This window comes from Rhinoderma darwinii, chromosome 3, assembly GCF_050947455.1.
Source record: "Rhinoderma darwinii isolate aRhiDar2 chromosome 3, aRhiDar2.hap1, whole genome shotgun sequence".
In the NCBI taxonomy this organism is placed as follows: Eukaryota; Metazoa; Chordata; class Amphibia; order Anura; family Rhinodermatidae; genus Rhinoderma; species Rhinoderma darwinii.
In genome coordinates this window covers 200,573,393-200,597,543 of record NC_134689.1, presented here as the reverse complement: position 1 = coordinate 200,597,543, position 24,151 = coordinate 200,573,393, and the positions used below count along the sequence as shown (strand labels likewise).

At 39.6% G+C, this 24,151-nt stretch overlaps 1 protein-coding gene across 1 annotated transcript in view; it reads left to right on the top strand.

Moving 5' to 3' along the window:
* GRAMD4 (GRAM domain containing 4) overlaps positions 1-24,151 on the top strand; it is a 176,583-nt gene that overhangs the window by 132,152 nt on the left and 20,280 nt on the right. The window contains 6 exon segments of the mRNA XM_075857227.1: positions 9,585-9,633; positions 14,111-14,182; positions 14,548-14,591; positions 14,692-14,769; positions 14,771-14,799; positions 16,331-16,485. Coding sequence (XP_075713342.1) covers positions 9,585-9,633; positions 14,111-14,182; positions 14,548-14,591; positions 14,692-14,769; positions 14,771-14,799; positions 16,331-16,485 — 427 coding nt within the window.

Genomic DNA, 24,151 nt, shown 5'->3' with positions numbered 1-24,151 from the left:
TCAGGTTTATTTAAAAAAAAAAACAACTTTATTTTCAAAACTTTTGTTGTATAAATATACAGTCAATACAAAACAAAGACATTCAGAAAGGCATTATTACAATGAAGAAAAAGTAAATCCAAAGCAGATAAACACAGGAAATCTAAAATTACCATCAGTTAATGCCGATCTTAGACAAAACTAACATTCACTCGCATTCATCCTAGGGCTCTGAACTTCCCACCTGCCAAACCTCTGTCACTCATATAAGTAACATTTAAACCGCAGTTTCTAGAGTCTCTAAACACCTTGACCAAATTTTCCCAAATTTATCAGGGCATCTTCTGCTGAGATATAGTTTTTGATACATAGGTATATATTTGTTTACCAATTGCTTCCAGTGTGCCAAACTCAGACCCTCTGTATCCTTCCACGCCATAATCACAATCTTTCTGGCATGGAAAAGAACAACGCGAAAAAATATCTTGTTATAATGGTTCTGTATAACTTCATTCTGAATGCCCAAGAGGCACAACTGAGGGGTAACAAGTCGTGGAAATTCAAAGTGGTTATGAAGGACCTCCACTACCGCCGACCAAAAGGGATCAACTCTGGGACACACCCACATACAATGTATATAAGTACCAACATCCAACTGGCAGCGAAAACAACTAATATGAAGTTAATTCTCCCATCCTCTGGAGTCTGACTGGTGTGTAGTAGATCCTATGTAAAAACCGACACTGTATCAGAAAATCCCTTGCACTGACCACTGAATCAAAAAAAAAGTTCCACCTCCTTCCAGTCCCCCTCTGCCAAGTCAGGGAGATCTCCCCTCCATCGTATAAATGCCTTATCAAATAGTCTATGCCTAAGGGATGTCATTAAGGTGTACACTTGGATGAGGATCTTTGAAAGATCTGGAGCGCCAAAAAAGTCCTCCAACCTAGAGAAACCCACCTGAGGGGACATAGATCCAAATTGGGCACACTAAGCATGTCGTAGCTGGAGGTAATGAAAAAAGGCTGTCCCTGAAATATTAAACTTCTCCTGAAGAACTGAAAAGGATACAAAGCCAGAGTCCACATTAAATACCTGACCTATGAATTTGGCCCCCGACCACATCACCGCTCCCGGTAGTGACTCAATGGGACAATCAAGGATTATTCCATAATGGAGTCCTAGGTGAGTATACAGGGACCGTATGGGACCCTCATCAGAGCGTGCACCGCCCTCCAAGCCACAGCCATCGTCCGAAGAGGCAGTGGTGCGCAACCCAGGGATTTAAATCTATATAACAGATTTGTAAGATTTTTTTGTAAGAAGTCATAAGTGCACCCAAAAAGATCGGAGAATCTTTTGAACAGCACAATAGGACAGGCATGAAAGAGATATAACAATTTAGGCAAGTATATCATTTTAAATGTCACCATGTGGGGGCATATGTAAGCTGGGCAGAGTACATCAGGGCATAATAAGGCTTCGTTCACAACTGCGTTGGGGTCCTGTTCTGACATTCTATCTCAGCTTTCCGTCAGAACGGGGCCCTGAACAAACAGACATAGTCGACTATGCTATTGCTTCCGGCAAAACTACAGGTCCGGTGCGCAACAGAGACAAACGTAAACCATGGGCATCGGATCCGCCACCATTGAAATCAATGGTGATGCCATTTGTGTCTGTTCAGGGTCCCGTTCTGATGGAAAGCTCAGACGGAACGTCAGAACGGGACCCCAACGCAGATGTGAACTAGGCCTAAGAGGGTATATTAATGCGGTAAATAAATAATAATTTATAGATATGTGGCCAGTGTTGCACTGATAAATGGCGCCCGATCTTATCCGATTTTTGAACACTGCACATTTTGCATCGCCATATTCTGAGAGCCAGAACTTCTTTATTTTTTCTTCACCGTAGCTGTGTGAGGGCTTATTTGTTGCAGGACAATCTGTAGTTTTCATTGGTACTATAAATGACCATTTTACTTTATTCTGCGGGTCGATGCGATTACGGCGATACCATATGTATGTAGTTTTTTTTATGTTTTGCAGCGTTTCCGCAATTAAATCACTTATTTATAAAAAAATATATATATTTTTTTTTGTCACAATATTCTGAGAACCATAACTTTTATTTTTCAGTCAAAGCTGTGTAAGGACTTGTTTTTTGCAGGACGGGTTGTAGTATTTATTGGTACTATTTTGAGGTGTATGCGTCTGTATGATCACTTCTTATTCTATATTTTATATATATATATATATATATATATATATATATTGGGATGGGTGGTGACTAAAAAATAGTGATTTCTAGCATTGTTTTTTTTCCCTTTTGTTTTTGTTTTTTGCAGCGTTCACCATGCGGGAAAAACATTATAGTTTTATAGATTGGGTCGTTCCGAACGCGGTGATACCAAAGATGTGTACATTTTTTAAAGTGTTAGGAAAAAAAAGCACTTTTTGTTTATGTAACTCATAACTTTTATTTTTACACTTTTTTTAAAACCTTTTTTATTTTTCATTTTTACTTGTCCCACTAAGTGATATGAAGACTTGCAGCGCTGATCGCTGCTGGAATACATTACACGTAGTGTAATATATTCTGTCATTGTGACGTGACAGTCACTCTGACAGGAGGCCTATGATAACCAGCCTCAGGCTGGTCCTCATAGGCTTCCGTAAATGGCAGTCCGCAGGCCATTGTCTGGCCTCGGTTTCTGTGACCACCATCGGTAGCCCCGCAAATGTATATGGGGCTGCCGATCTGCTCTAAACCTCTTAAATGTGGCGATCGCAATCGACCACCGCATCTAAGGGGTTAATTGCCGAAATCAGCAGCGATGGGCCGCTGATCGGCAACACGGAGAGCAGGGAAGACACCCTGCACAGTTAACCGCTGCTGCGGTGTAGCGCCGCAAGGCGGTTAACTGTTAAAGCGCGGACGTAACTGTACGCCCTGGTGCGCGAAGTTACTGCTCACTTGGACGTGCATTTACACCCAGGTGCGCGAAGGGGTTAAAGAAGATGAGAATTTGTGTTATGCAATGGCCAAGTCAGAGTCCTAAGCATACAATAAAACAGCTGCAGCCTAGCATTACCAGGGTGGAGGGACCACTGTTTTTGGCCCTTCCCAGCCTAATAATACCAGCCAGCGGCTGCCCCGGTGCCCGACCATCACTTCAGATGGTCAAGTACTGGATTATACCTTGCTCTTTCCGATACACCTGGTGGCGGTGGATACCGCGGTAATAATGTTAGTTGCAGCATTTTTACTGGCTAGCACTAAGCACCGTCTTGCTAATGGATGTCGTTAAACAGACAAAGTATTAAAAAACAGAGCTATAACTCCCTGTTCACACAGAGCTTGCTGGCGCTGATTTTAATGCGGAAATCACTTCTGAATCGGCGCCATAAAACCCCTGAAATCTCCCCGCGTTGATTTCAATGGGAGGCAGAGGCGTTTTGGCTCTTGACCGCTCATGGGGAAAAATAGCGGCATTTAATTTCTTACGGCTTACACCCCTGACCTCCCATTGAAACCTTTTCGGAGGCATTTTTCGTGGCGTTTTTGCCCATATTTCTTGAATTTGCTTCAATGGCCGCGGACGAAAACTACCGCGAAAACAGCGGAAAAAAAGTGCAGGCAGTTTAAAATCTTCAAAATTCCTGAAGGAATTCTGAGGCACATTTTTTTTTCTACCTGCATAAAACTCTGTGTGCAAAATAGAAGAAAGGATGATCCAGCGCTGATAGTAGTTAAAAGGGAAAAGCAGGTCCCATGTTTATTGGAGAAATCATTCAAATCGAAAGGGAGACGCAGTCCCAAGGCACGAGTAGTCAGGGTGAGCTGGAGGTTTCCTCCCTGTTTCTATATTACCAAAACTCTGTGTGAATAGGGCCTAAGGGTGTATTTACGCCGTGCAGTTTTGCCGCGTCTTTCCCGTGTGGCTAAAAACCAGATCAAATAGCGCATGCGTTTTTAACACAATTTTTCTGATGTGGTTTTCAGCTGCATGGTGAAAACATGGCAAAACTGCACTATTTGAATACACCCTAAGAAAATAATTTTTTATTCAATTAAAAACTCCCCCGCACAACCCTCGTTAACCGTTTTTTTTAAAAAAAACTTAAATCATCGAAGTAGTCCAAGTTAGTAATATAAAAAAAAAAAATCTTCTCACCTACAGCGTCTTCTGTCTTCTCCCTGAACCACAATATAAACTACAGGCCAATGAAAAATAATTCCCCTAGGGTATGTTCACACGCGGCTCAAAAAAAACAGTGTAGATGTGTAAAATACAACAGCGTTTCTTGTGAAGCACCTTTTTAAAATACAGGCTTTTTTTATGTGTTTTTCACATGTTTGAAGCCTTTTGCATCATTAGGAGTCCCATTGACTATGGAAGCACTTGGCGCACTTTTTGTGCCAATGAGTTTTTAAAAAGGCTCGCATAAAAAAAAATCTTGTACGTACTAACTGTGCGCTTTCCCATTGATGTAAATGGGAAGCTTAATCAAGCATTTGACGCGTTTTTCAGCGCGTAAAATGCGTCAGAGTCAAATACACGCCGTGTGAACCGATCAACTGAAAAGTCCTTCACCACAGGGGCTTCCCTCTTGACTTTGATCATTCTTAGCCTTTTGGTATGTCCTAGAGCTCTGCCTGCTGCCATTGTAAAAGCACTCCCAAAATGAGAGCTGGACAATGCTTAGCAATTTGAAGACCCCTTTTCCTGGCTTGTAGCCAAAAATAGGGAGGGGGGGGGGTGAGTCTCCCTCCCACATTCACAGCAGCTACTGTAGGTCAGGCTGCTCTTCCTGTTTTTCCTTGCTGTAATTCTGGGAAGTGCTCCCTCTGGTGGCCAACATAGGCAAACATGTCAAATTATTATTTAATTTGTATTACTTTCCGCCTTGTGGAAGAAAGAAAATACAGCAAAAAAAAAAAAACAACTTACAAAATGTAATAAGAATAAGTAACTTTTACTTTTAAAAAAAAAAAATGTGGTTTAGCGACACATTCACTTTAACCTATTGAGATGTTGTAGCATGACCGAAAGTGAGCTGTGCACACAAGGCATCCCAGAAATATTGATGAACTGAAACTCATTTGCAGGGAGGAATGGTCCAAAGTTTCTTTTTAACACACTGCAAAGCTTTTTATTTGCAGTTACAGGAAACATTATGGGGAGGAGATTGCTGCTAAAAGAGGATCTACAGGTTATTAAATTCAAGGGTTCACTTTTAGGGGCTCGATACCAGTTTATGGATTCCCTATCTCCTAACTAATCTAATAGGTGCTTTGCTGCTGATAACTACAGTGTGATTTGTTTTGTTTTTCTAAATACGCTAATGTGGCTATAATAGCCAAATAGGAGGTGACTCCCTCTTTTCACTCTGGGCGGTGTCATGTTTTCTGTATGACGCTGTCCAATCCGCATACAGCTCCTCCCCCTTCCCTGCCCAGCAAAACAGTGTGATCATGTAGTACACAGCTTCCATTCCTGACTGTTTTCAACTGTCGATACCGCTAGTCGTTCCACAGCTAAAACTGCGATCCTGGTGTCATATGAAAGATTAGAATCGCCATTAGAGCCGCTGTTCTAGGTGGTCCACAGCCCGAGATATAGCTGCTTGAAGTGATCCCCCTTCCCTCCAGCCTCAGTCTCTCACACCGTGTGAAGCAGCTTCATGCTGATAGGACAGCGTCAGAGGCTGTGCGGTAGCTCCACCTCAGGGGAATCACTGCTGTTACCTCCCAGTTGTCTAATAAAGGCTCATTTACAGATTTAGAAAAATGCTCATAATTTTGCAAATAATAAACATTTTTAAAAAAAAAAAACAAATCACACTGTAGTTATCCACAGCAAAGTGCCTATTATATTCGTTAGGAGATAGTGAATTGATATACTGGTGACAGAGTCCCTTTAAGCCCCTAATACACTGGCCAAAATCGGCCGGTGCAGCAAGGACCGATCAACGAGATAGCTAGTTGATCGGCGCTCGTCTGCTTCTTTTTGCTGTGTGTGCGTGCGTGCGTGCGCGCATGTATGCGTGTGTATATATATATATATATATATATATATATATCACTAGTTCTTCTCAATTAATTAGAATATCATCAGAAAGTTTATTTCAGTGAATTCAAAAAGTGAAGCTCATATATTATATAGATTCATTACACACAGAGTGATCTATTTCCAGCATTTTTTTCTTTTAATGTTGATGATTATGGCTAACCGTTAATGAAAACCCAAAATTTAGTGTCTCAGAAAATTAGAATATTATATAAGATCAATTTTAAAAATTAATTTTAATACCGAAATGTTAGCCAACTGAAAAGTATGTAGAGTACATGCACTCACTACTTGGTCGGGGCTCCTTTTGTCTGAAGTGCTCTAAAATTTCCTGGTGGACTTTATATAACAGTGGACCAACACCAGCAGATGACACGGCTCCCCAACCCATCGCTGACCATGGAAAACGTCACACTGGACCGCAAGCAACTTGGATTGATGCCTCTCCACTCTTCCTCAAGACTCTGGGACCGAGATTTCCAAATGAAATGCAAAATTTACTTTCATCTGAAAACAGGACTTTGGACCCCTGAGCAACAGTGTTGGTCCATTGTGTTATATCAAGTCCAGTCAACGCAGCCGTCTACCAGGAAATTTTAGAGCACTTCATGTTTCCCTCTGCTGACAAGCTTTATGGAGATGCTGATTTCATTTTCCAGCAGGACTTGGCATCTGCCCACACTGCCAAAAGTACCCATATCTGGTTTAATAATCATCGTATTGTGAAGGATCGCCACTATGTATATTTGTGTGCTTGCAAAAATTATTATTATTCTTACATAAAGCTTCTCAGTATATCATATTCTGCTATAATGCTATGTAGTATGATAAGATGGCACAAGATGGCGCCGGAGCATGAGACAACGCCCTGGAATGTGAGAAAAGCAACATGAAGTTTTAACCCACAAACTTCTATAAACTTACTGAACAAATAAGAAAAAGGCATGTTTGAACAAGAACCAATTAGCACCTTGGAGGTGTCACAAGATCATATACTGATAATTGACGCCATTTTTGCTATATAAGTTTTGCATTGTTTTAAATAAAGTTGTGTGCTCCTAACTCATCGAGAGAGGATATTCTACCTGAGCTCTGCTTCTGGTGTAATTCTTCCAGCGCTACTCGGTGAAAACCAGGCTGACTAACTGGGAACGAGGATCTAAAACTTCACAGTATGACCGTGCTTGATTGGCCAGCAAACTCGCCTGACCTAAACCCCATAGAGAATCTATGGGGTACTGTCAAGAGGAAGATGAGACACCAGACCCAACAATGCAGATGAGTTGAAGGCCGCTATCAAAGCAACCTGGGCTTCCATAACACCTCAGCAGTGCCACAGACTGATCGCCTCCATGCCACGACGCATTGATGCAGTAATTCATGCAGAGTCGGAGCCCAGACCAAGTATTGAGGGCATATACTGTACATACTTTTTAGTAGGCCTACATTTCGGTATTAAAAATAACTTTTGAAATTGGGCTTATATAATACACTACATTTTGGGTTTTCATTAACGGTTACCATAAACATCAACATTAAAAGGAAAAAAATGCTGGAAATAGATCACTCTGTGTGTAATGAGTCTATATAATATGAGTTTCAGTTTTTTTAATTGATTTGCTGAAATTAACTTTTTGATGTTCTAATTCACTGAGGACTAGTGTGTGTGTGTGTGTGTGTGTGTGTGTGTGTGTGTGTGTGTGTGTATATATATATATATATATATATATATATATATGTGTGTATAAATACGATTTCATTTATAGGATGTTTATTAAATTGCTGAATAAAATAATGTGCATATGTATAACCTTGCAATGTTTAAAAAGCAGCATAAGAACATCATTATTACGCTGTAGTGACTATACTAATATGTGTAACCTCTTGCTATATAGGCCACCATTGGTCACAGATGTAAATGTGACTGGCTTATAAAGGGCGTGTTTTCCCATTTTTGTAAACATGACAACGTGTTGAGTTAGTATTATTATTTGTGTTATATCTTTACCTGTTTATTTGCTTCATCATCTTCATTGGTCTGATTTACCTGAATTTTTTTTATATCTTAGAGGTTTTTCTGTCTTTTAAAATGTTTTGCAAGTGGTATAATTGCAGCAAGATTAGTCACCTAACTAAAATGCATCGAAGTCAGTCTCGCATGCAGTCACGTGGCCATGCTCCTGGTGTCTTTCTCCTGCTTGTGTGACGTTCCGTACACTTAACTCGTCCATATCTCCCTGTAGTATGGGACATCACAAATCACATGACTTTTATCTCCACTGCTCTCTCCTCCCCCCCCCCCCCCCCCCCCCCCCCCCGTCTCTGGAGGAATTGTGTTTCACATGCTGGGCAGCAGTTGATGTGGAGTCTTGCAACGGCAGAGCTGTATCTTAGCAGACAGTGATTACAGCACCACCTTAAACCTTGTAATGGAAGCAATGTCTGTGAGAAGGGAGAGCAATCATGTGAACTATAGGCCTTTACATGGTAATCCCGCCCAGAGCACGCTAGGCAACATAATAAAAATGAAAAATAGCTGCTACGGTGATATCCTCTGCTGACCATTCAGATACATAGGTACTTTTTCTGTGTTTTTCATAAGCTTGGAAAACCTCTTTACTTTGTGTTGATAAGCACTGGATTTGTAGTGCCTATGTATTGGAGAGGAGTAATTTCCTTTTTAAAGGTCCGTTCACACAGAGTTTTTTGACGCAGAAACCACGTCTTAAAACTCGCCAAAAAAAGGTCGCAAATGCCTCCCAATCAATGGGAGGCGGAAAAACAGTCTCGCGGGAAAAAGAAGCAACATGCTCTATCTTTAATCATTTACGTCTCTGACCTTCCATTGAGATCAATGGGAGGCAGAGAAAGCGTATTTCGCTGCGTTTTCCAAACTGAATTTTGAGGCAGAATTTTCTGGCTGCAAAAAATTACTCTGTGAACAGGGCCCAACAGTATTTTTATAAATAGCTTAATGTATTAGTATTAAAGGGATTCTTTTTAGCAATTTTGAGGCCTCAATACTACTGACAAAGTGATATAGGTTGGGAGAGCATTGTAAACATACCGGGGGAATAAAATCGATGTTGGTCGCAATTGCGACTGAGGTTGGCGCTTGATGTGGAGTTGCTCAAGGCTTCTACTCTCAGCACGCTGTCAGCCCCGTCTCTTCTCTGAGTGATGGCTCTAGCGGTTTCCTGATTGGCCTCTAGAGCCGTCAATTGGAGCAATGTGTGGCACTTGCAATTGCCGTTCCGGGGGAGCCAAACGTTGGTTTTTTGATCATGCAACTTGCATGACCAAGACAAAAGATATGTTTATAATGTCCTCCCCCCCCCCCTCACCTGTATTGCTCTGTCAGAAGTTTCGAGGCCTCAAAACTACTGACCGATTTCTTTTTAAAGCAGGAATTTTAATGATACAAGAGCATACTTTCGTGAAATGTGTTCAGCTTTTTGTTGTTTGCATTACTTTTACCATTTCCTGTTTATTTTTCATGGTTTGTCTTTGTCTGTCTTTCTGTATATAGGGGTTGGAGGATACAGTGGTGCATTGTGCCTCAAGTTTCAGAACCCATAGTAAGTCCTTCAGCAGATATGTTACTTTTGATTGCATGGGTCTACAGAATCTTTTATTTCAGGGCCTTAAATGGTATCTGTCACTAGACAGACCTTTATATTTCAGGCATCTATAAGATGGCCTAATGATGGGAAGCTAAATTTGTGTTTTAGTGAAACTCTAAAGGAGACCCATTAAAAGTAATTTGGAAAAGGCCATCTAATGTGAACATTTTAATTTCTTCTGTGTTTAGATCTGTTTGTTTGAAGGTACAGGCCCAAAACTAGAGGCTACCCTACTGAGAGACTCCGATGACAATATGTCCTCCTGTTTTCTGCTAGGTAAAGTGTTTAAACAGTTATTGTGTGACTTCAAATCACCACCAACATTATTTTTCATAAATTGACACATCTGCCACTATTCAATCCAGCTAGGATAGATGTATTGATGCGGATGGTGATTTGAATTTACCATGAAAACAATGTTCCTGATAAAATGGGTAGTTTAATAAAATATCAGTATTGCAGCTTTAGGCTTGAAACTTCAAGCAGTCATACTTCGCTCAGTATAGAAATACGTTTTTCATTTATTTAAAGAGGCTCTGTCACCACATTATAAGTGCCCTATCAATTACATAAGGAAATGGGCGCTATAATGTAGATGACAGCAGTGCTTTTTATTTAAAAAAAAACGATCTGCTTTCACCACTTTATTAGCGATTTTAGATTTATGCTAATGAGTTGCTTAATGCCCAAGTGGGCGTATTTTTACTTTAGACCAAGTGGGCGTTGTACAGGGGAGTGTATGACGCTGACCAATCAGCGTCATGCACTCCTCTCCATTCATTTACTCAGCGCATAGGGATCCTTTTAGATCAGTATGTGCTGTCTTATACTAACACATTAACAATACTGAAGTGTTTAGACAGTGAATAGACATTCCACGGGATGTCTATTCACAATCTCTGCACTTCGTTACTCTGTCTGTGGTAGTTACAGCAGAGGAAGCGTGATCTTGCGAGATCTCTCTGTAAATGACAGGTTACAACGAGATCACGCTTCCTTTGCTGTAACTACCATAGAAACCGTAACGAAGTGCAGAGATTGTGAATAGACATCCCGTGGAATGTCTATTCACTGTCTAAACACTTCAGTATTGTTAATGTGTAAGTATAAGACAGCACATAAGGATCTAGCAGGATCCCTATGCGCTGAGTAAATGAATGGAGAGGAGTGCGTGACGCTGATTGGTCAGGGTCATACACTCCCCTGTACAACGCCCACTCGGTCTAAAGTAAAAATACGCCCACTTGGGCATTGAGAAACGAATTAGCATAAATCTAAAATCGCTAATAAAGTGGTAAAAATAGATCGTTTTTTTTTTTAATCAAAAGCACTGCTGTCACCTACATTATAGCGCCAAACTCCTTATGTAGGAGATAGGCCACTTATAATGTGGTGACAGAGCCTCTTTAACTTAAACGGCCGTTTTTGAATGTCTTCTAGTAATAGTTTATATTTAGAAAATGAACTGCGTTATCTGAGTTGCACTCTTTCCAAGCTGTATTCTATTTCACCCTGTTGACAGAGGTGATGGGCTGGCAGCCATCACATCACTTTTCTGCAGGGCTTTGATGATATACAGGTTACAGTACGTGATTCTAGCATTCTGAACATATCGCCTCCAGGACAGCAGAGGGGAAATCAACCACCGCACTATAGAATTATTATTTGAATCATCTAGGTTGTAAAGCATGCAAGTTATATACTACCATTACATTGGGGATTTGCTTGTTGCCTTATATAGTGAAACATTTAAATCAAAAACACCTCTTTGAGAATAACACCCTGCTCTAAACCAGATTTTTCTGAGACCAATTTAAAATCCCCTTATATCCTTTGTATATTTCCCCCCTAGAAAACAATTTTTCAATGCTATTTTGGATGGTTGTCTCAGAGGTTTTACTGTTTTATTTTCTTAGTGGCTCCAAACTGGCCCCTGACATCATGTTATTGCACTACATTTTAAGTATACGCTGGAAAAAGGTACCCAAATATAAGTTAAATGTAAGATGTGTTAGATGCACGAACAGTGGCATCCACCACTACAAACTATAATGGTATCTGTCAAACGGATACGTCATGAACTGGGGTCGTGAGTTTATAATGTATGCGTTAAACGGATACCTTTTTAATAGTCTATGGGTGTCGGAAGCCACTATGACATCTGTTGCCAAAAGACTTATATGGTATCCATTTAACGTATACGTCATGAAAAGACCATTACGTATATGTTAAATGTGACATATGCCATACAGTGGCATATGTCACCCATCAGCTCCCATTTTAGACAAAAAAAACCTGTTCAGCGTTGGTATACTTTTTTCTTTTTTGGGGATGGAATAACGTAGTCTACCACACACTCTTCCATATTTTAAAAAATAAAAGAAAAAAAAATCTTTCCCAATGTACACGCTTAACTGAAGGAATGAATGTGGAGTGAAGGGGGCATAAAAAACAACAATTACTGACCAAATTGAATCATTCTAGCAGTGGCTTGTTTGTGCATATCACTGGCATTCCAGCATAATTTATGAAGGTTATTAGTTTTTGATGTATTTTTATATTGCAAAGCTTATACTGCAGCACTTTACAAGTCAATAAATAAACAAACGATATTACAAAGCAACGGAGTGGTAATAATCAATCAAAAGTACAGAAGGCATGCTTGTTAAAGCTTGCAAATACTTGAACAGCTGTTTGTTATGCTGTGTATGTATATTTTATATAGTTTTTGTGTTTGTGTGTGTATTTATATATGTGTGTATATATATATATTTGTGTTGTTAATTTTCATAATTTTAAATAAATAATTGTGTTGTACTGCCACCTTATGGAAGAGTGCTGAATTAGGGTTAGTGTTTGAGCTTCGGTTTCACACTTGAACATCTAAACTACTACCTTTTAATAAAATGACTGCCCATCCTTTGTTTATTTTCCTTGTCTATTTCTTTCATTAGCATCATCATAGCAACTTAAACTGTCACATCTATGATGTCCCTTTATTGTGCGAACATTTTTAAATTATGTTAAAAGTGTATAGCTGTTGTAGATTTTGACTTAACTCATGTAAGAAAAACCCTGTCATAGCACTGGTATCCTAGTACTCCTATACCACAGAGGCTTGCCAATAAAATAATATATTTTATTGGAGTAGTAATGCAGTAAAACAGTTATAGTAAAAAAAAACAAAAAAACATAACTAACAAGTTTGGAAATATCAAGATATTTTAATTAAAGGGGTTATCCAGCACTAAGGTCCTGTTTGTCGCCTCTCCGGCCGCAGAAGCTCCTGCAGCGGTCACGTGGCGTTCATCATTCAACCGCTGGGAGCAGCAGTGATGCTGCTTTGAACCGCACGTGACTGCTGATTGGCTGCAACCTCACTTGACCAATGAACGGCACGTGACCGCTGCAGGATCTTTACTATGTAATTCCGTCCCCCTGCCCTGCGGTAACTCATTTAAACTGCGTTTTACAGCTAAAGGTCCAAATACCAAAAAAACAGTAATTGTTATATGTGAAGAGGCAGAATGACCAAATGATAAAATACAAAATAATTTTATCTCATTTGTAAAATTGATTGTTTGAGCGTAGAAATTTGAATAGCTTGGCATGAACGCATGGGTGTCTTAATCCAAACATATGCCGTGCAAACGTATTCTATAGGAATGACTTACATTGCTTAAAGAGGCTCTTTCACCAGATTATAAGTGCTCTATCTCCTACATAATCTGATCAGCGCTGTAATGTAGGTAACAGCAGTGGTTTTTATTTTGAAAAACGATCATTTTTGAGCAAGTTATGGGCAATTTTAGATTTAGTTTAGATTTATGCTAATGACTCTCAATGGACAACTGGGCGTGTTTTTACTTTTTACCAACTGGGTGTTGTACAGAGGAGTGTATGAGGCTGACCAATCAGTGACTAATCAGTGTCCTGCACTTCTCATTGTTCCAGCCCAACATGATCCACAGCACAGTGTGATTGTGCAGTGAAAGAAGTAAACACGCCCAGTTGGTAAAAACAGAACACACGCCCAGTTGGAAATAAAAGAAAACACGCCCAGTTGTCCATTAGAAAGGCTCATTTGCATAAATATAAAATTGCTCATAACTTGGCCAAAAATGATAGTTTTACAAAAAAACAAAAACGTTACTGTTCTCTACATTGCAGCGCCGATCACATGCAATAGGAGATAGGGATTTGATAATCTGGTGACAGAGCCTCTTTAAGAAAGAGAAAAATGCAATTCCAGACATAAACAGGGATTAGTGGCAAGTGGAGTGTACAACGGTCATTATCATTCCTCTGAATGATTTTCAGCATTTTGGGCTTTATTGTAGATAGAGGAATAAATTTACTCAACTATTTTATGAAAACTGAATTAGAAACTTTAATTTCTTCTAGGCTTATTTTAATACTTTTTTCTTTTTAGGAGCCTCCAAAGGAAGACCTTACAGTTTCTGAGAAATTTCAGTTGGTTCTCGATGTAGCACAGAAAGCACAGGTTTGTTTTTCACCTAACTGGATTGAAAGTATATTTCTAGACTAGTAGCAAGACCTAGGCTGCCTAAGAAACCAGACACCTCTTAATCTAGTATCATCTATGTAGACTAAGGCAGCTAGACTTACTGTGAATGCTAATAATGGCAGCAAGGTCTCACATTGATTTAGTACGATGATATTTACTTTTTGGGGAAATAGAAGTCCTTATATAATCTATCATAGAGTGTCGCTTTAGAAATCTGCTGCCATTAATGACTGAAGCGTTATCGACCTCCTTCCAATATAGGACATTTACTATGAATACTTTGTTATATGTCATATGACACCTTCTATGAAAAAATAATTCTACTTTTGCACCTTTCTCAGAACCTGTTTGGAAAGATGGCAGACATACTGGAAAAAATTAAAAAGTATGTTTTTATATTTCAACTTTATTCATTTAAAAACCCACGTGCAGGTGTGACTATAACTAATCTATACTGCTCTTGTATTTTGTTTTTAAATTGACAGTCTATTCATGTGGGTCCAGCCAGAAATGACACAAAAACTATATGTTTGCTTATGGGCAGCCTTTATAGCATCCTGCTTCTCCATATAGACTAATTGGACTCTGTATAGGTAAGTGAATTTGTTTGTTGCTGCATATCGGGTTTTTTTGTTGTTTTTTACGTGTTATAACGCAAGCAGTTTTTCCTTCAGAACTGCTTCTTTAAGATAACCCCAGCTGCTGATCACTGCATCGCTTCTGGTATATGTGAATGTAACTTTATTATTTGCTTTATTTACTGCGTAAAACTCACTTGTTTAGTGTGACCAAACGTTATTAGCTAATGTGTGTTAAACAATACCTTTAAAGAATTGATTTTAGCTTGATATTGGGAGGCCAGTCATTACTATTCATAAAGGGAGAGCGAAAAACCTCGACCGTATATCCACTTTCTATGCTTCTATCTATTGCGGCTCAGCAAAAATTTAAACTGTATGAACATGATGTTCTTAGCAAACCTTTTGATCAAGCTGTAAAGCCCACTTGCCACTTCACGGCAGTGCAGTATGGCATGGCAACCAGGGTCATTGCAACACATGGGCTGCAGAGGGAGCAACCCAGGAGACCAGCAGTACCCATGTCATTACTATGTAGAGATCTGTAAGATACTGTTTACATACAAAGATTATAGCATGTAAACCCACCTTTATGCCTCTTGTGCACGGCCTGTGATTACGGGCACGGACTGCCGTGGACTCACCCGCATTTGCCGGCCGTGCTCCCATTATAAAGTATAGAAGCACGGTCCGCAAATTAAGAAAATATGTCCTATTTTCTGCAGGTCATTTCTACGGCCCGGACACTTACCTATAAATATACGGGAAGGTGTCCGTGGGCCATAGAAATAAATGGATCCGTATGTTTATGTGCAATTACGGGATCGGTAATTGCGTTTAAAATTTACGGTCGCGTGCATGGAGCCTCAGAGTTCTTTTATTCTCTGTTAGACATGTGTTACACTTCTTAGAAAAAGAGTATCAATGGTCTGGTTGGAACTGCAGTGCAAGTCCCAAAATACTTCTTACACAAAGCAGTGCTCTATGTCTCCACTTCTATCAAGTGAGTACAAATAGTACCACCTAGAATAAGAACTAGAATTAGAATTAAACTGCAGTCTCCCTTTCCCTGTAACACAACCCAGCATGTAAATGTGTCTTTCATTTTATCCTTCTAAATCATATGTTATTTTAATATTGTATCTTATTTATATACATTTTTGATAGAGGGTGACCCGTTCATTTCTTACACAGGTGCAGTATATAACAAAATATCTGCCTTTTGAGGTAATATGTTGCACAAGTGCAAGTGTCAACTTGTCAACTCGCGATTACAAATGATATTCATATATTTAAATCTAATTCTTCAATAAAAATCAATACCTCATTTACCTAATTTAATAGGAAATATTGTTGAAATCCTTAAATAATTAACTTAAAACACAATCTCCTAAAAAAACCAAAAACAATAATATTTCGGGCCTGAATATCTATTTTAAAGTGCTATAAAATCCCTAAAATCCAAAAAGTATATTACACTCTAAAATTCCCTAAGATCCAAAAGTGTATAATAATGCTTGATCATTTGATCTTTTTGCTCTTTTAGGGCTCTATGCCGGCATTAAGTTTTTCCTAATTGACTTCATTTTCAAGCGATGCCCAAGGCTTCGAGACAAGTATGACACACCATACATTATCTGGACAAACCTACCTACAGATCCTCAACTTAAAGAACGAACAAATGTAACTGCATCTAGAAGGGTGAGGATTATATAAAACATTGTATAAAATACAACGTTACTTTAGTTGCCCATTCATTTGCTTATAGTAACATTAGTTTTCTAGGAGAAATTATCTCTGAACTTGAAGCAAGCAGTAATATTGCAATTATGAGTATGCTTTCAGTTCTCAGAAATGCCACTATGCTGTCTTACTGTATATTACAGATCTAGGATAAGTGGGTATTTCATGTGAAACAATTGGAACAAAAAAGCATACATTTTCTGATCAGAAGTAAATTTCCTAGATATATTAGTTGTAAAACAATGTACAGTACATAGAATTTTCTTTCTTCGTAATTGCATACTACACTTACATTGCAATGCCCCAGGATAAGTCTTCGTTTTATGTTCTGCTGTTTCTCTGTTCGTGTACCTGACCTACATGGGGTATATTGCCAAGATACTTGTGATTTATGACAAGTATGTATGCCCCATATGTGTGTGGAGTATTTCTTTTAGTCAGTCTAGTTAAAACATAATTGGATCATTTTGTCTAGCAGCTTAAGCAGCCAATATCCTTTCTGTACAACTACCTTAAAGAGGATCTGTCAGTAGTTTAGTAATATCCAATCTCCTAGCTGATCTGATAGGCGCAGTCACACGGATAATGATAGTGAAAATTGTGTCCCAAAAAGTTTATTATTTTAAAAGTAATGAGCTTTTTCTAAATATGCAAATTAGCCATTATTAGACAAGTGGGAGGTAACAGTAGTGATTTCTCCTGAGGTGGAGCCACCTCACAGCCGCTGACACTGTCCAATCAGCATGAAGCTGCTTCACACAGTATGAGAGACTGAGGCTGGAGGGAAGGGGGATCACTTCAAATAGCCATATATCGGGCTGTGGACCACCTAGAACAGTGGTTTTGGTGGCATATGAAATCTTTCATATGACTCCAGGATCGCAGTTCTAGCTGTGACACGACCGGAGATATCGCCAGTTGAAAGCAGTCGGGAATTGAAGCTGTGTACTATTTGATCACGCTGTGTTTCTGGGCAGGGAGGGGGGAGAAGCTGTAATCTGATTGCACAACGTCATACAGAAAACATTACACCGCCCAGAGTGAAAGGAAACCATCCCCTGCTATTTGGCTATTGGAGCCACCTTAGCATATTTAGAAAAATGCTCATAACTTTGAAAATAATAAACATTTTTTTAAAAACAATTCACACTAGTTAGCAGCAGCAAAGCGCCTGTTAGATTAGTTAGGAGATAGGGCATTAATAAACTGGAGAGAGTGCCTCTTAAGTTTCTTCAGTCGTAGACTGACACAAGGGTAGGACAGGCTATACAATTCACACTTAAAGAGGCTCTGTCACCAGATTTGGCAACCCCTATCTCCTATTGCAGCAGATAGGCGCTGCAATGTAGATTACAGTAACATTTTTGTTTTGTTTTTTAACCCCTTAGTGACCACTAATACGCCTTTTAACGTCATTTACTACTGGGCTTTAGGCTAGGCTGACGCCTTTTCACGTCAGCCTAGTCTAAGTCCTGCACGGGTCTCCCGTGCAGGCAGGAGCCGGGGCTCTGCTGTCTGATGACAGCTGAGCTCCTGCTCCAACGCCCGCGATCGAAGTTTACTTCGATCGCGGCCGTTAAATGCCGCCGTCAATAGCGACCGCGGCATTTAACTTTGTTTACAGAGGGAGTGCGCTCCCTCTCTCACCCATCGGCGGCCCGCGAATGAAATCGCGGGTCTCCGATGGGGTGTCATGGCAGCCGGGGGACTGATAAAAGCCCCCAGGTCTGCCCTGGACATATGCCTGTTAGGACGCGCCGGAGGCACGTCCTAACAGATTGCCTGTCAGATTTACACTGACAGGCAATAATGCTCTGGTATACGAAGTATACCAAAGCATTATAGCAGCGATCGGAACATCGCACAGTAAAGTCCCCTAGTGGGACTAATAAAATCAGTCATCAAAGTGAAATAAAGATTATTAATAAAAAGTACAGTAAAAAAATAAATCCATTTTTTTCCATAAAAAGTGGTTTTATTTAGTAAAAGTGTAAAAAAAAAAAAAAAGTACACATATGTGGTATCGCCGCGACCGTGATGACTCCATTAATAAAGTTAATATGTCATTTAAACCGCAAAGTGAACACCGTAAAAAAAAAACGCCAAAAACTATGGCGAAATTGCAATTTTTTTCCATTGCCCCCCAAAAAAGTCATAATAAAAATGAATCAATAAGTCCCATGTACCCCAAAACAGTACCATTCAAAACTACGTCTTGTCCCGCAGAAAACAAGCCCAAAAAATCACTACATTGATGGAAAAATAAAAAAATTACGGCTCTTGGAAAGCGACGATGCAAAAACAAATAATTTTAGTTCAAAAGTGTTTTTATTGTGCAAAAGTCGTAAAACATAAAAAAACCTCCACATATGTGGTATCGCCGTAATCGTACCGACCCACAGAATAAAGGTAACATGTTAATTACGTCGCACAGTGAACGGCGTCAATTTAAAAACGCATAGAACAATGGCGGAATTTCAGTTTTTTTTTATAATCCCCCCCAAAAAGGTTAATAAAAGTTAATATAAAAATTATATGTACCCAAAAATGGTGCCATTAAAAAGCACAACTAATCCCGCAAAAAACAAGTCCTCATACAGCTATGTAGACGAAAAAATAAAAACGTTATAGCTCTTTGAATGCGACTATAGAAAAACGAATAAAATAGCTTGGTCATTAAGGCCTAAAATGGGCTGGTCACTAAGGGGTTAAAAACGAGCATTTTTGGCCAAGTTATGACCATTTTTATATTTATGTAAATGAGGCTTTCTAAAGTCCAACTGGGCGTGTTTAAAGTAAAAGTACAACTGGGCGTGTATTGTGTTCGTTACATCGGGGCGTGTTTACTTCTTTTACTAGCTGGGCGTTGTGTATAGAAGTATCATCCACTTCTCTTCGTTACCACCCAGCTTCTGGCAGTGCAGACACACAGCGTGTTCTCGAGAGATCACGCTGTGACGTCACTCACTTCCTGCCCCAGGTCCTGCATCGTGTCGGACGAGCGAGGACACATCGGCACCACAGGCTACATTTGATTCTGCAGCAGCATCGGCGTTTGCAGGTAAGTCGATGTAGCTACTTACCTGCAAACGCTGATGCTGCTGCAGAATCAACTGTAGCCTCTGGTGCCGATGTGTCCTCGCTCGTCCGACACGATGCAGGACCTGCGAGTGACGTCACAGCGTGATCTCTCGAGAACACGCTGTGTCTGCACTGCCAGAAGCTGGGCGTTCTGAAGAGAAGTGGATGATACTTCTCGTCAGAACGCCCAGCTAGTAAAAGAAGTAAACACGCCCAGATGTAACACACATAATACACGCCCAGTTGGACTTTTACTTTAAACACGCCCACTTGGACTTTTGCAAGCCTCATTTGCATAACTACAAAAATGGTCATAACTTGGCCAAAAATGCTCGTTTTTTAAAAATAAAAACGTTACTGTAATCTACATTGCAGCGCCGATCTGCTGCAATAGGAGATAGGGGTTGCAAAATCTGGTGACAGAGCCTCTTTAAAGCTGCTCTGAGTTAAAGGGCTTCTGAAAACGACATACATCTGGCCAAGATATGACAATTTGCTAAGTGATCGTAAATGAGTTTGCACTATGTGGTGTCAACATCACTTCCTACTCCTCACATTATTGCTGTTGTCAAAAAGGACATCCAACTTGCATATTTTTGTAGTTTTTTTTTACATATGTGAACATATCGATATTTGAACTTTAGGTGATGTCATTGAACAAAAAAATGCTGTAATTCATTGCTTTGTGCTGCATTTTGGGAGTTGTTAGTATAGGCTATATAACCATGGTTTAGTGTGTGCATGTGAAAAAACTTAAAGAAAATATAAAGACATGCTGACATTGTGTGGGATATGTGCATATGTAGAAGGCAAGATTAAGCAAATAGTGACTGGCATGTATGTCTTCGAAAAGTATTAGAAAAGTTCCAGATCTTGGAGGATGCATTTCAAAGTTGTCACCTGCACTGTCAATGTCTGCCCACAATGTTCACTGTGATTACTCGAGATCATGCATATGTACATATTTTGGAGAAGTATGGGTACCATATGTAAAAGATTCCGAATGCGCATCTAATGTCATTATGTGTTGATGTGCATGAACACATACTGCAAAAAAAAAATAATTGCAGCATGCTTCTTTTGATGCACAATACAAGCTCAGGGAAGTCCTATGAAGATTCATACAGAGCTATTTTAAATCCATATGGGATCAAATACAGCAAGCAATATGAAGTGCATTTTATTCATCCATATAGAATTCTGTGTTGGTAATGTATTTTCATACAGTCATTCGTATGAACACTGTTTTCCTATGTACAACAGTTCGCCCGGTTCACTGACTGCTACAATAGTCAAATGACACAAGTGCTCGATTCTCAAAAAATATTCATATATATATATATATATATATATATATATATAAGCAGAGGATTGGAGCAGCACTGTGAACAAATGCCTGACTAGGCCGGTGCAAAGCTTCAAAAATAAAGGAGTGACCTCTCCTTATGTGTTAGATATCCAAAAAAGAGAACGTGAAGCAGCACTCAAAGTGAATTTATTCATCCAACATGGAACCACAACGTTTCACCTCCTCTATGAAGGCATTTTCAAGTGGAAATGCCTTCATAGAGGAGGTGAAACGTTGTGGTTCCATGTTGGATGAATAAATTCACTTTATTTGAGTGCTGCTTCATGTTCTCTTTTTTGTATATATATATACTTTTTTTATTCTATTTATTGCTCATTTTGTATAGGAAAAACTGTAATATTCAGGTTTTATTAGTTTTTTTTTAAGTGGATCTGTCAAGATTCACTGTATAAACAAAAGTATTGGGAAACCTACAGGAGCTTTTATGACATCCCATTCTAAATCCATAGGCATTAATATGGAGTTGGTCCCCCTTTGCAGCTAAAACAGCTTCCACTCTTCTGGGAAGTCTTTGTAAAAAGATTTTGGTGTGTGTCTGTGGGAATTTTTGCACATTCATCCAGAAGAGCATTTATGAGGTCAGACGCTGATGTTGGACGAGAGGGTCTGGCTTGGAATCTCCATCTGGTTCATCACAAAGGTGTTTGATAAAGTAAAAGTCAGTGCTCTGTGCAGCCCAGTCAAGTTCTTCTGCTACAAACTCACCCAACCACGCCTTTATGGACCTTGCTTTGTGCACTAGGGGGCAGTCATGCTGGAACAGAAAAGAACTTTCCCCAAACTGTTCCCACAATGTTGGAAGCGTACAATTGTCCAAAATGTCTTGGTATGCTGAAACATATATTAAGATTTCCATACACTGGAACTAAGCTAACTCCTGAAAAACAACCCCATATCCTTATCCCTCCTCCACCAAACTTTGCAGTTGGCATAATGCAATCAGGCAGGTAACGTTCTCCTGGTGTTGGCCAGACCCAGACTCGCCCATTAGACTGCCACATAGAGAAGGGTGATTAATCACTTCACAGAACACGTTTCCACTGCTCGAGTCCATTGGCATTGTACTTTACACCACGTCATCCATCCCTTGGCGTTTTGCTTGGTGATGTAAGGCCTGCATGCAGCTGCTCAGTCATGGAAACCCATGCCATGTAGCTCCTGGGGCACAGTTTTTGTGTGGATGTTAATGCCAGAGGAGGTTTGGAACTCTGCAGTTATTCAGTCAGCAGAGCGTTGCTGATTTTTATTCCCCTCGGCGACCCTGCTATGTAGCTTTACGTGGTCTGCCACTTTGTGGCTGTGAATTGCTGTGGATCCTAGACGCTTCCACTTTGCAATAGTATCACTCACAGTTGATTGTGGAATATCTAGGAGGGAAGAATTTTCACAAACTGACCTGTTACAACGGTAGCATCCTACTACACTACCATGCTCAAGTTCAGTGACCTCTTTAGAACGATCCATTCTTTTACTAATGTTTGTAAAGGCGACTGCATGGCGAGGTGCTTGATTTTATACACCTGTGGCAATGGGATTGAATGAAGCACCTGAATTCAATGATTAAGAGGTATGTCCCGATACTTTTGTCCATGTAGTGTATTTTCCAATACAGCCATTGAACTAAGCAAGTTTCAGCATCCCGAGTTTCTTCCAGTGCTTCTCTAAGGGCCCTTTTATACTCGCCAATTATTGGACAAACGAGCGTTCACAAAACACTTGTTCCCGATAATTGCCTTGTGTAAACAGGGCAACAATCAGCCGATGAACGAGCAAATGCTCGTTCATTGGCTGACTATCGTTTAGGCAGCAAAAAATATTATCGTTGTCGGCAGCGCATCTCCCTGTGAAAACATGGAGACGTGCTGCCAACCTGATAAAAAATGTATGGGAAGGAACGATTGTATTAACGAACGCTCATCCCCATTCATTACTCCTTGTGAAAGGAGCAAACGAGCGCCAATCAACTCTAATGATCTGTCACGTTGATCGGCGCTTGTTTGCACGGCCCACGTCGGGCCGTGCAAGACGACCCTAACTCTGGCCTTCGCCATCTAAAACTATACAGATTGTATTTTTTTTTACATCACCAACAGTATTGACAGAATAGCGAGCAAAATGTCAGTGGAGATCTAGGGGCAATGGAATGGAACATACATATTTTACTGTTAAAATCTGCTCTATCCATTATTTACATCATATTACCAGCATTTCACTGCAGTAACCTGTAGTAGAGTATTGTTTTTAATTGTGCATATCTGTAGTGTTTGTGCATTTTTCTGCATCAACTCCTGTGTGTGTTGCGTGGATATAATGTCAGAGCTTGTCACCTTTTCTTTTGTCACTGTCACATATGTGTTTGTTTCCTTTCCTGCTAGCTATCGGGGCATGAAAAGGTATGGAACTCGAGTGCAACTGGTTTTATTTGGATTCCAATAACCACTAAATATAGTCTGCTTGACCTATTTGTTTTATTTGATTCTGCAGCACATCTCTTCTAAACTGTGGTCATTCACAAGCTATTTTTACATTCACACTTGTGAATGTCTTAAACATTTGTATGTAGCATGGGGCTGGTCACACACGCGCATATATATATATATATATATATATATATATATATATATATATATAGAATTTGGGTAGTGATTCCTTACATGGTGTAGCAATTCATTATCATAATGTAATACTATGTCTTTCTAAAAACCTACATCCTGTTAATTTTCTAGTATTATAAGTAGGTTTAATTTTAACAGATGAGAATCATTCAGGAACCAAAACTGGTAATAATCCAAGTTGACTATTTACATGCATTTTAATATCTCTACAGGATTTCAAAAACATTAGGAGCATATCCAATCTCTGATTTGTTAAAAATAATAATTGCACTAAATTAACATTTCAATTCAAAAGTGTGTGTGTGTGTGCGCGCGCTCTTTCAGTCTCCCAGTATGCCATATCTTTTTTTTTTTGTGCCTGTTGTCTGGGCTCAGTAGGCCACTGTTGAAAGAATTTTTTTTCTTAACTCTCGTATCTGCCATCACCGTTATTCTCATGCAAGTAGCCTCTGTCAATGGGCCAAATGCAGGAGAATAATCTGGAACCGCGTGTAGTGGGTTACTATCATGCCTTGGAAACTTTTTAGCTTGTGGTTGACCGTTTGTGTATATGAGAAAC